This window comes from Pelobates fuscus, chromosome 4, assembly GCF_036172605.1.
Source record: "Pelobates fuscus isolate aPelFus1 chromosome 4, aPelFus1.pri, whole genome shotgun sequence".
In the NCBI taxonomy this organism is placed as follows: domain Eukaryota; kingdom Metazoa; phylum Chordata; class Amphibia; order Anura; family Pelobatidae; genus Pelobates; species Pelobates fuscus.
In genome coordinates, this window is record NC_086320.1 from 383875856 (window position 1) to 383889293 (window position 13438).

Below are 13438 nucleotides of genomic sequence, written 5' to 3' on the forward strand. Positions count from 1 at the left end.
ACACTCTACTACCCCTTTAAATATTGGAGTGCGGTATGATAAGTGACTTTAATTTACTGTATGCTGATGGCATACTGTCAAACTGTTGCATTTGCTACTGTACACCACTAGAAACATGCAACCACTGAATTAGGGCATCACCTCCTAGTCTTTTTGTATAACCTGCGGTCCAAACAAAGATTGAACAAATGAAAAAGATTTCTGTGCCTACGGGCACTTGACATGTGATTGGGTTCTGTTGCTGCTGGTACCATAGTTGGCAGGCAATAGCTGCAGTGACCGTCACTGCAATACAATGAATTAGTACTAACCGCACAGTGTCTGTAATGGGATACAGTATTTATGCATAAATTATCAAACTTTGGTTTTACGTTTTATTTCGGTTTTAATGTTACTGCTCTGCATAGACCAGGACTGATTATATAACTCGATCAGAATATAAGTGGAGAGTAATAAATTAATATTGTAACTGGGCCATAAGATAAAGGAGCCTCCGCTTTGATCCTAGCAATCATTTTATTTTTTATAATTCTTTATTTTATCGTGCAGGAAAAGTACAACTAGCAATCCTTTTCAAATGGGACAAACTTTGACCCAAAAAGAAATGAAACCAGAAAGATTTTCCTAGAACTCATGTTCAAACCGTGGCCAATCTGCTTTAATTGCTGTGTGGGTTCTGGTCAGGAGGCGGCTATAAATTTACCCAATTCCTTGTGTAGAACATATCTTAATTAATGTTTCTTTTCCATTGACATCCAGACGGGGATCCTCAAACTCTCCATCCACAATCACCAGCGCACTGTACAATGATTGGCACACACAGTGATGGGGGCAGCTGGCACTGCCCATGAGACAACCAGAACATGGTAACAGTAGGGAGACAGAGGGGCACATATAGAGCATCCAAATCAACGGCAGCAACAAAGCCAATAGCTGCTGCTAGACTGCAGGAGGGCGGGTGCAGAGCATGATAGCATGGGCACAAAATACATGCAAACACTGAATTAGGGCATCACATAGTCTGTACAGTCAGCACGTCATTATACAGTATTAATGGGATACTGAGCACCATAACCACTGAATTAGGGCATCACATAGTCTGTACAGTCAGCACGTCATTATACAGTATTAATGGGATACTGAGCACCATAACCACTGAATTAGGGCATCACATAGTCTGTACAGTCAGTACGTCATTATACAGTATTAATGGGACACTGAGCACCATAACCACTGAATTAGGGCATCACATAGTCTGTACAGTCAGCACGTCATTATACAGTATTAATGGGATACTGAGCACCATAACCACTGAATTAGGGCATCACGTAGTCTGTATAGTCAGTACGTCATTATACAGTATTAATAAGAAACTGAGCATCATAACCACTGAATTAGGGCATCACGTAGTCTGTACAGTCAGTACGTCATTATACAGTATTAATGGGATACTGAGCACCATAACCACTGAATTAGGGCATCACGTAGTCTGTACAGTCAGCACGTCATTATACAGTATTAATGGGATACTGAGCACCATAACCACTGAATTAGGGCATCACATAGTCTGTACAGTCAGCACGTCATTATACAGTATTAATGGGATACTGAGCACCATAACCACTGAATTAGGGCATCACGTAGTCTGTATAGTCAGCACGTCATTATACAGTATTAATGGGATACTGAGCACCATAACCACTGAATTAGGGCATCACGTAGTCTGTACAGTCAGCACGTCATTATACAGTATTAATGGGACACACTGAGCACCATAACCACTGAATTAGGGCATCACGTAGTCTGTACAGTCAGCACGTCATTATACAGTATTAATGGGACACACTGAGCACCATAACCACTGAATTAGGGCATCACGTAGTCTGTACAGTCAGCACGTCATTATACAGTATTAATGGGATACTGAGCACCATAACCACTGAATTAGGGCATCACATAGTCTGTACAGTCAGTACGTCATTATACAGTATTAATGGGACACTGAGCACCATAACCACTGAATTAGGGCATCACATAGTCTGTACAGTCAGCACGTCATTATACAGTATTATTGGGATACTGAGCACCATAACCACTGAATTAGGGCATCACATAGTCTGTACAGTCAGTACGTCATTATACAGTATTAATGGGACACTGAGCACCATAACCACTGAATTAGGGCATCACATAGTCTGTACAGTCAGCACGTCATTATACAGTATTAATGGGATACTGAGCACCATAACCACTGAATTAGGGCATCACATAGTCTGTACAGTCAGCACGTCATTATACAGTATTAATGGGATACTGAGCACCATAACCACTGAATTAGGGCATCACATAGTCTGTACAGTCAGTACGTCATTATACAGTATTAATGGGACACTGAGAACCATAACCACTGAATTAGGGCATCACATAGTCTGTACAGTCAGCACGTCATTATACAGTATTAATGGGATACTGAGCACCATAACCACTGAATTAGGGCATCACGTAGTCTGTACAGTCAGCACGTCATTATACAGTATTAATGGGATACTGAGCACCATAACCACTGAATTAGGGCATCACGTAGTCTGTACAGTCAGCACGTCATTATACAGTATTAATGGGATACTGAGCACCATAACCACTGAATTAGGGCATCACGTAGTCTGTACAGTCAGCACGCCATTATACAGTATTAATGGGATACTGAGCACCATAACCACTGAATTACAGCATCACGTAGTCTGTACAGTTAGCACGTCATTATACAGTATTAATGGGACACACTGAGCACCATAACCACTGAATTAGGGCATCACGTAGTCTGTACAGTCAGCACGTCATTATACAGTATTAATGGGATACTGAGCACCATAACCAATGAATTAGGGCATCACGTAGTCTGTATAGTCAGTACGTCATTATACAGTATTAATGGGATACTGAGCACCATAACCACTGAATTAGGGCATCACGTAGTCTGTACAGTCAGCACGTCATTATACAGTATTAATGGGACACACTGAGCACCATAACCACTGAATTAGGGCATCACGTAGTCTGTACAGTCAGCACGTCATTATACAGTATTAATGGGATACTGAGCACCATAACCACTGAATTAGGGCATCACGTAGTCTGTACAGTCAGCGCGTCATTATACAGTATTAATGGGACACTGAGCACCATAACCACTGAATTAAGGCATCACGTAGTCTGTACAGTCAGCACGTCATTATACAGTATTAATGGGATACTGAGCACCATAACCACTGAATTAGGGCATCACGTAGTCTGTACAGTCAGCACGTCATTATACAGTATTAATGGGATACTGAGCACCATAACCACTGAATTAGGGCATCACGTAGTCTGTACAGTCAGCACGTCATTATACAGTATTAATGGGATACTGAGCACCATAACCACTGAATTACAGCATCACGTAGTCTGTACAGTTAGCACGTCATTATACAGTATTAATGGGACACACTGAGCACCATAACCACTGAATTAGGGCATCACGTAGTCTGTACAGTCAGCACGTCATTATACAGTATTAATGGGATACTGAGCACCATAACCAATGAATTAGGGCATCACGTAGTCTGTATAGTCAGTACGTCATTATACAGTATTAATGGGATACTGAGCACCATAACCACTGAATTAGGGCATCACGTAGTCTGTACAGTCAGCACGTCATTATACAGTATTAATGGGACACACTGAGCACCATAACCACTGAATTAGGGCATCACGTAGTCTGTACAGTCAGCACGTCATTATACAGTATTAATGGGACACACTGAGCACCATAACCACTGAATTAGGGCATCACGTAGTCTGTACAGTCAGCACGTCATTATACAGTATTAATGGGATACTGAGCACCATAACCACTGAATTAGGGCATCACGTAGTCTGTACAGTCAGCGCGTCATTATACAGTATTAATGGGACACTGAGCACCATAACCACTGAATTAAGGCATCACGTAGTCTGTACAGTCAGCACGTCATTATACAGTATTAATGGGATACTGAGCACCATAACCACTGAATTAGGGCATCACGTAGTCTGTACAGTCAGCACGTCATTATACAGTATTAATGGGATACTGAGCACCATAACCACTGAATTAGGGCATCACGTAGTCTGTACAGTCAGCACGTCATTATACAGTATTAATGGGATACTGAGCACCATAACCAATGAATTAGGGCATCACGTAGTCTGTATAGTCAGTACGTCATTATACAGTATTAATGGGATACTGAGCACCATAACCACTGAATTAGGGCATCACGTAGTCTGTACAGTCAGCACGTCATTATACAGTATTAATGGGACACACTGAGCACCATAACCACTGAATTAGGGCATCACGTAGTCTGTACAGTCAGCACGTCATTATACAGTATTAATGGGACACACTGAGCACCATAACCACTGAATTAGGGCATCACGTAGTCTGTACAGTCAGCACGTCATTATACAGTATTAATGGGATACTGAGCACCATAACCACTGAATTAGGGCATCACGTAGTCTGTACAGTCAGCGCGTCATTATACAGTATTAATGGGACACTGAGCACCATAACCACTGAATTAAGGCATCACGTAGTCTGTACAGTCAGCATGTCATTATACAGTATTAATGGGATACTGAGCACCATAACCACTGAATTAGGGCATCACGTAGTCTGTACAGTCAGCACGTCATTATACAGTATTAATGGGATACTGAGCACCATAACCACTGAATTAGGGCATCACGTAGTCTGTACAGTCAGCACGTCATTATACAGTATTAATGGGATACTGAGCACCATAACCACTGAATTACAGCATCACGTAGTCTGTACAGTTAGCACGTCATTATACAGTATTAATGGGACACACTGAGCACCATAACCACTGAATTAGGGCATCACGTAGTCTGTACAGTCAGCACGTCATTATACAGTATTAATGGGATACTGAGCACCATAACCAATGAATTAGGGCATCACGTAGTCTGTATAGTCAGTACGTCATTATACAGTATTAATGGGATACTGAGCACCATAACCACTGAATTAGGGCATCACGTAGTCTGTACAGTCAGCACGTCATTATACAGTATTAATGGGACACACTGAGCACCATAACCACTGAATTAGGGCATCACGTAGTCTGTACAGTCAGCACGTCATTATACAGTATTAATGGGACACACTGAGCACCATAACCACTGAATTAGGGCATCACGTAGTCTGTACAGTAAGCACGTCATTATACAGTATTAATGGGACACACTGAGCACCATAACCACTGAATTAGGGCATCACGTAGTCTGTACAGTCAGCGCGTCATTATACAGTATTAATGGGACACTGAGCACCATAACCACTGAATTAAGGCATCACGTAGTCTGTACAGTCAGCACGTCATTATACAGTATTAATGGGACACACTGAGCACCATAACCACTGAATTAGGGCATCACGTAGTCTGTACAGTCAGCACGTCATTATACAGTATTAATGGGATACTGAGCACCATAACCACTGAATTAGGGCATCACGTAGTCTGTACAGTCAGCACGTCATTATACAGTATTAATGGGACACTGAGCACCATAACCACTGAATTACAGCATCACGTAGTCTGTACAGTCAGCACGTCATTATACAGTATTAATGGGACACACTGAGCACCATAACCACTGAATTAGGGCATCACGTAGTCTGTACAGTCAGCACGTCATTATACAGTATTAATGGGATACTGAGCACCATAACCACTGAATTAGGGCATCACATAGTCTGTATAGTCAGTACGTCATTATACAGTATTCATGGGATACTGAGCACCATAACCACTGAATTAGGGCATCACGTAGTCTGTACAGTCAGCACGTCATTATACAGTATTAATGGGACACTGAGCATCATAACCACTGAATTAGGGCATCACATAGTCTGTATAGTCAGCACGTCATTATACAGTATTAATGGGATACTGAGCACCATAACCACTGAATTAGGGCATCACGTAGTCTGTACAGTCAGCACGTCATTATACAGTATTAATGGGACACTGAGCACCATAACCACTGAATTACAGCATCACATAGTCTGTATAGTCAGCACGTCATTATACAGTATTAATGGGACACACTGAGCACCATAACCACTGAATTAGGGCATCACGTAGTCTGTACAGTCAGCACGTCATTATACAGTATTAATGGGATACTTAGCACCATAACCACTGAATTAGGGCATCACGTAGTCTGTACAGTCAGCGCGTCATTATACAGTATTAATGGGACACTGAGCACCATAACCACTGAATTAAGGCATCACGTAGTCTGTACAGTCAGCGCGTCATTATACAGTATTAATGGGACACTGAGCACCATAACCACTGAATTAGGGCATCACATAGTCTGTATAGTCAGCACGTCATTATACAGTATTAATGGGATACTGAGCACCATAACCACTGAATTAGGGCATCACATAGTCTGTATAGTCAGTACGTCATTATACAGTATTAATGGGTGGATAACCGATATAAGGGAGGGGCTGGGGATTGATAAGGGAGGGGCTGGGATGGATAACTGATATAGGGGAGGGGTTGGGATGGATAACCGATATAAGGAAGGGGCTGGAGATTGATAGCCAATATAGGGGAGGGGCTGGGGATGGATAACTGATATAAGGGAGGGGCTGGGGATGGATAACCGATATAGGGGAGGGGCTGGGGATGGATAACCGATATAAGGGAGGAGCTGGGGATTGATAGCCAATATAGGGGAGGGGCTGGGGATTGACAACTGATATAAGGGAGGGGCTGGGGATTGATAATTGATATAAGGGAGGGGCTGGGCATTGATAACCGATATAAGGGAGGGGCTGGGGGTTGATAGCCAATATAGGGGAGGGGCTGGGGATTGAAAGCCAATGTAAGGGAGGGGCTGGGGATTGATAGCCAATATAGGGGAGGGGCTGAGGATTGATAACAGTTAAGGGTGGGGCTAGGAAAGGTGTGAAGAGCTGTTATAGGGAAGGGATTCAAAACTGATGAAGGAGCTGGGTGATTGATAGCTGATGAAGGGGAGGAGTTGGGAATTGGTATTGGGGAGGAGGTAGAGAGCTAGTAATGGTGAGGCTCTAGAGGAGAACTTATATAGTTGAAGGTGGGGTTATACTAGAATTTAGAAGGGCGTTTATAGGGGCAGGTAACTCATCCCATCTCTTACCCAATGGGGCAATTAAAGCAGTTAATGTCATTATTAGTAATAGGAGTATTGTGAGAGAGGCATGAGCAGTTTTGGCAGTGGTTAAGGAGTGGTGGTTACATGGAGCAGCTCCCAGCAGTCACAGTCTGCCCATTGGCATTGAACCCGCCCTGCTCAGTGGGGGGGATAGCTTGAAGCATGCAGAAGGGGAGACATGAAACAGGCGAGTTACCTGACAGATTACGTTATCATAGTAAGCCAATGCACGAGCATGGGGGGACACATGACATGGAGTGTCGCAAAGTTTCCTTACATTTGGGTGGGAGCCTTCGGCGATCGTAGAGAGAGAAAAATTATCATTGTGGAGCTCTGAGGGAGTCCTGTACCTGCTGGATGGAGAGAGCAAAGAGTCAGATCCCAAACATGGACAGTCACCCCAAAATTACAATAAATATCAGGAGTGGTTACTTCATATCACACGAAATGGCTGGCTGGGCCAGATGTGCATAGTAACCCACAATAAATGCAGTGCCAGAGGGTCGCCACCAATGATATATAGCTTTAAAATGCAGAATATGTTACTTGTATAACATTCACTAACAAGTGAAGAGTTAGAACCCCATAAGCTTGCAATCATTTCTACTAAAGCTTTCACTAAAAACCTTTGTTGATCACGTTAAGAGAGGGCTTTCGTAAAGGGGAACAACCATTAGAAAAAAAATTATCTTTTAAAACACGCTACTTTTCAGAGCTTTTTCACGTCCTGTTATATTGTGTTCCCATTCAGTGATATCGTGCAGTGCTGGTGTTCCTGTCCCGTGATATCGTGCAGTGCTGGTGTTCCTGTGTGGTGATATTGTGCAGTGCTGGTGTTCCTGTGTGGTGATATTGTGCAGTGCTGGTGTTCCCATAGTGTGATATTGTGCAGTGCTGGTGTTCCCGTCCTGTGATATTGTGCAGTGCTGGTGTTCCCGTGTGGTGATATTGTGCAGTGCTGGTGTTCCCATACTGTGATATTGTGCAGTGCTGGTGTTCCCATACTGTGATATTGTGCAGTGCTGGTGTTCCCATACTGTGATATTGTGCAGTGCTGGTGTTCCCGTGTGGTGATATTGTGCAGTGCTGGTGTTCCCATACTGTGATATTGTGCAGTGCTGGTGTTCCTGCCCTGTGATATTGTGCAGTGCTGGTGTTCCCGTCCTGCTATATTGTGCAGTGCTGGTGTTCCCGTCCTGCTATATTGTGCAGTGCTGGTGTTCCCATACTGTGATATTGTGCAGTGCTGGTGTTCCCGTGTGGTGATATTGGGCAGTGCTGGTGTTCCCATCCTGCTATATTGTGCCGTGCTGGTGTTCCCATACTGTGATATTGTGCAGTGCTGGTGTACCCGTCCTGTGATATCGTGCAGTTCTGGTGTACCCGTCCTGTGATATCGTGCAGTGCTGGTGTTCCCGTCCTGTGATATTGTGCAGTGCTGGTGTTCCCATACTGTGATATTGTGCAGTGCTGGTGTACCCGTCCTGTGATATCGTGCAGTGCTGGTGTACCCTTCCTGTGATATCGTGCAGTGCTGGTGTACCCTTCCTGTGATATCGTGCAGTGCTGGTGTACCCTTCCTGTGATATCGTGCAGTGCTGGTGTACCCTTCCTGTGATATCGTGCAGTGCTCGTGTACCCGTCCTGTGATATCGTGCAGTGCTGGTGTACCCGTCCAGTGATATCGTGCAGTGCTGGTGTTCCCATACTGTGATATCGTGCAGTGCTTGTGTACCCGTCCAGTGATATCGTGCAGTGCTGGTGTACCCGTCCAGTGATATCGTGCAGGGCTGGTGTACCCGTCCAGTGATATCGTGCAGTGCTGGTGTTCCCATACTGTGATATCGTGCAGTGCTGGTGTTCCCGTCCAGTGATATCGTGCAGTGCTGGTGTTCCTGTCCAGTGATATCGTGCAGTGCTGGTGTACCCGTCCAGTGATATCGTGAGGTGCTGGTGTTCCCGTCCTGCGATATCGTGCAGTGCTGGTGTGATTTCGTGCAGGGCTGGTGTACCCGTCCAGTGATATCGTGCAGTGCTGGTGTACCCGTCCAGTGATATCGTGCAGTGTTGGTGTACCTGTCCTGTGATATCGTGCAGTGCTGTTGTACCCGTCCAGTGATATCGTGCAGTGCTGGTGTACCCGTCCAGTGATATCGTGCAGTGCTGGTGTACCCGTCCAGTGATATTGTGCAGTGCTGGTGTACCCGTCCTGTGATATCGTGCAGTGCTGGTGTGATATCGTGCAGTGCTTGTGTTCCCGTCCAGTGATATCGTGCAGTGCTGGTGTGATATCGTGCAGTGCTGGTGTACCCGTCCAGTGATATCGTGCAGTGTTGGTGTACCTGTCCTGTGATATCGTGCAGTGCTGGTGTACCCGTCCAGTGATATCGTGCAGTGCTGGTGTACCCGTCCAGTGATATCGTGCAGTGCTGGTGTACCCGTCCAGTGATATTGTGCAGTGCTGGTGTACCCGTCCTGTGATATCGTGCAGTGCTGGTGTGATATCGTGCAGTGCTCGTGTTCCCGTCCAGTGATATCGTGCAATGCTGGTGTACCCGTCCAGTGATATCGTGCAGTGCTGGTGTACCCGTCCAGTGATATCGTGCAGTGCTGGTGTACCCGTCCTGTGATATCGTGCAGTGCTGGTGTGATATCGTGCAGTGCTGGTGTTCCCGTCCAGTGATATCGTGCAGTGCTGGTGTGATATCGTGCAGTGCTGGTGTTCCCGTCCAGTGATATCGTGCAGTGCTGGTGTGATATCGTGCAGTGCTGGTGTACCCGTCCAGTGATATCGTGCAGTGCTGGTGGTTATCTCCTGTATGGGACTGCACTCCTTGCAGACTCTGAGATCATAGACCTATCTGTATTTTCATTACACAACAGTTTGTTTGTGTAAAAATGTTAATACCCCCCCTCCCATTTCCCCCTCTTCTCAACACACAAAGCGCACCTCCGCCTGGCAGCACACCCACAATAGAGCCTTTTCCTCCCCCTCTCTCTCATTTTATCTCAGTGAAGTCTTAGAAAGCAGCTGCTTCCCAGCAGGGGGCTTCTTATTCTGCTGGTGACAGATGCGGCTTTGTCCGGTCAAGACAAGAAAAGTTTCTATCAACATTTACTTTAAAAAGTCCCCAATATATTCGGTCACATAAACCGTTCCCTGCATGGGGTTTAACCTTGTCTGGAAATGTCACTGCAAATAAATAAATAAAGTGTCACCAGGTGACATTAGAACGAGATTTCCTTTGTTGTCACTAAAATCATTTTTGCCTAAAATATATGTTCATTCGGAGCACATATATAGAAAGTTATATAGAGGGTGCATTAACTTATTCTGAGCTTTTTGTTACAAGGAAACCATTTAAGCCATGGGTGTCCAACCTTTTGGCTTCCCCGAGCCACATTGAGCGAAGAGGAATCGTCTTGAACCGCACATAAAATACATAATATCGTTAATTTTACTAATAAAACTTCAAACGCCCTTTACTTAATCTTGATATGTAATTTGTTAGTGCATAATTTCCTTATTTGTTATCCTTATGTGGGATTGCCATATGTAAGTAGACCAAATTAGAGAGCTATCTACTAAACACATACACATGTATATACATATACACACACAATCACAGATGTACACACTGACATATAATCAATCACAAAACCATACACACACACACAATTACAGATCTATACACACACACACAGTCACATACCTATACACAGACACAATCACATAGCTATACATACACACACACAATTACAGATCTACACACACACACACACAATCACAGATATACACATTCTCATATAATCACATAACTATACACACACATACACACACACACACACACTCACAATTACAGATTTATACACAGCCACAATCACATAACTATACACACTCCCATACCTATACACACACAATTACAGATCTTTACACACACACACACACACACACACACACACACACCTATACACAGACACAACCACAGATATACACACTCCCATACACACATATAATCACTATACACACACAATTACAGATCTATACACACACACACTCACTCCCATATAATCACATACCTATACACACACACAATCACATAACTATAAACACACACACACAATATCACATACCTATACACAGACACAATCACAGACCTATACACACATACAAACACAATCACACATAATCACAGACCTATACAACACAATCACATACACACAAATAATCAAATAGACACACATACATAATCACAGACCCACACAATCACATACACACATAATTACTGCAATACACACTCACAAATCACATTCATTTACACACATCTAGTAATTAAGAGGTCTACCCATCCTCCCTACCTTGCTCTGCGAGTGGATCCCAGTGGTTGCTGCTGTGATGGGATCACTGTGCTCTTCCTGCACAGGTCCCTCACGTGCCCATTAGTGATGCCGATGTCAGGATGATGTCATATCCCAGCTGCCGGCTCACGTCAGGGCGTGCGAGGGAGAGGTGAGAAAGAGCACAGTAAGTAATGGGCTCCCTGCCTCCCTCACCGCCTGCAGCCTGGACGGCAACTGGCCGCATTACAAGAGGTTCAGGGCCGCATGCAGCTCGAGGGTTGGACACGCCTGATTTAAACTATACACATTTAAACTATACCTTCTTCAAATTTTTTCACACTTTTGTCTCCATTTTGTGTCAGTTTTCTAGAGGTGACATTGGTGACAAAATAAATGCCTGCTTTAGGTGCCTTAGTGGCCTTTCCATCAAGAATTATCACCACCCTGCTCCAAACAGGATTTTAGCCAATATAACCGTGGTTACAATCCTCATTCCGCCCACTCACTTAGCCCAAAACATAACTTACTTCCTTTTGCGCAGTTTGTAGTTCTCGGTTTTGAGCAGGTAAAGTTTTTTGGCAAAGAAGACCGTCATCATGAAGAGAAGCAGTACAACCAGCGCAGCTGTACCAACGGCAACGCACATCACCTGGAAATCCGTGATGATGGACTCGCACCTCATCCCTTTGTGCCATATATAATCTTGCGTGTTACATCTGCAAATCAAAAACGAGGGGTGTAACAAATAAATGCCAGTAATGTGTAATAGATATGTGTCACTGGAATCAGATTGGTGAACCATTAAAAGGAAAGAAAAATAGAACAGGAAATGAAATGACAAAGAGTTGCAGTAAGGAATAAGGAACATGTGAATTGCCCATATGGAACTGCCCTCACAAAGTGTTTGGAGTGGCAACTCCTTGCATGTAAAAGCATTGTATCTGCCACTTTTTAATTAAATGTAGTCATTCTATACATCCCATATCAATATCACACTGTAGTTTTCAGTGTAAGAAACTAATTTCAGTAAAAAGCACCTCCTAGTTTTCAATTAGCCCATTTAAATCATGGGTAAATAATCAATGTATTACCCATGATAGGGACTATTCTCCCCAAAACTTAAGGGATTTTCAAATAGACAAATTGCATAAGACTTATAGTGGTTTGCATATGAGGGTGCAAACTTTACCCCCATTACTGTCCTCGGCTCTGGTGGAAACAGCCCCATGAAAAAGAAAAAAACATTTGTCAACAAAAATGTAATACAATCAACTACATAGACTATGGTATGATCAGAGTATTTGTAGTGAAGTTGCTTAAAGGCATGTTATGGAACAAACAAAAATACATGGAATACATTTTAATTTTTTCAATAATAATTATTAATAGTCTTTCTATGTTTTCTCTCTGCTAAAACCTACAACTTCATCTGCTTATAAGGCTTTGATCTCCCAGAGGGTTTTAATTGGTAGTTTATAAGCCAGAAGGAGAATCGCATTCAGAAAAGATGCTGTGTGTAATAGTGCAGTGCAATAAGGTTTAGAAGGATTTTAGATTGGTGCAGGAAATAAAGAGATCTAATCATTGCCATTTATGAAGAACAAAATATTCAAGGATCACTTTTGAGAAAACAACAACTTCAGTAAACTTAATTTGCTAAATGCATTTAATTCGTACACTAGGAGGTTAAAGGAACACTCTAACCCTGAAGCCGTTCCGCTTGCTGAAGATAACGACTGATGTTTTAGAATTAACGTCAGACTTGTATTAGAATTGACTAACGGGTCATTAAGCTAATTTTCTAACTGAGTCCCTGTCAATCCACTGATCT

At 43.4% G+C, this 13438-nt stretch overlaps 1 protein-coding gene across 3 annotated transcripts in view; it reads right to left on the bottom strand.

Moving 5' to 3' along the window:
• The window catches only part of CSPG5 (chondroitin sulfate proteoglycan 5), a 144130-nt gene that overhangs the window by 38181 nt on the left and 92511 nt on the right, over positions 1 to 13438 (bottom strand). For 2 of the 3 annotated variants that reach the window (XM_063452864.1, XM_063452862.1), the window contains 2 exons: positions 12135 to 12323; positions 7463 to 7619 (listed from right to left, as the gene is read on the bottom strand). In XM_063452864.1, coding sequence (XP_063308934.1) covers positions 7463 to 7619; positions 12135 to 12323 — 346 coding nt within the window. The remainder of the gene's footprint in view (positions 1 to 7462; positions 7620 to 12134; positions 12324 to 13438) is intronic. The other variant, XM_063452863.1, reaches the window with a different exon arrangement.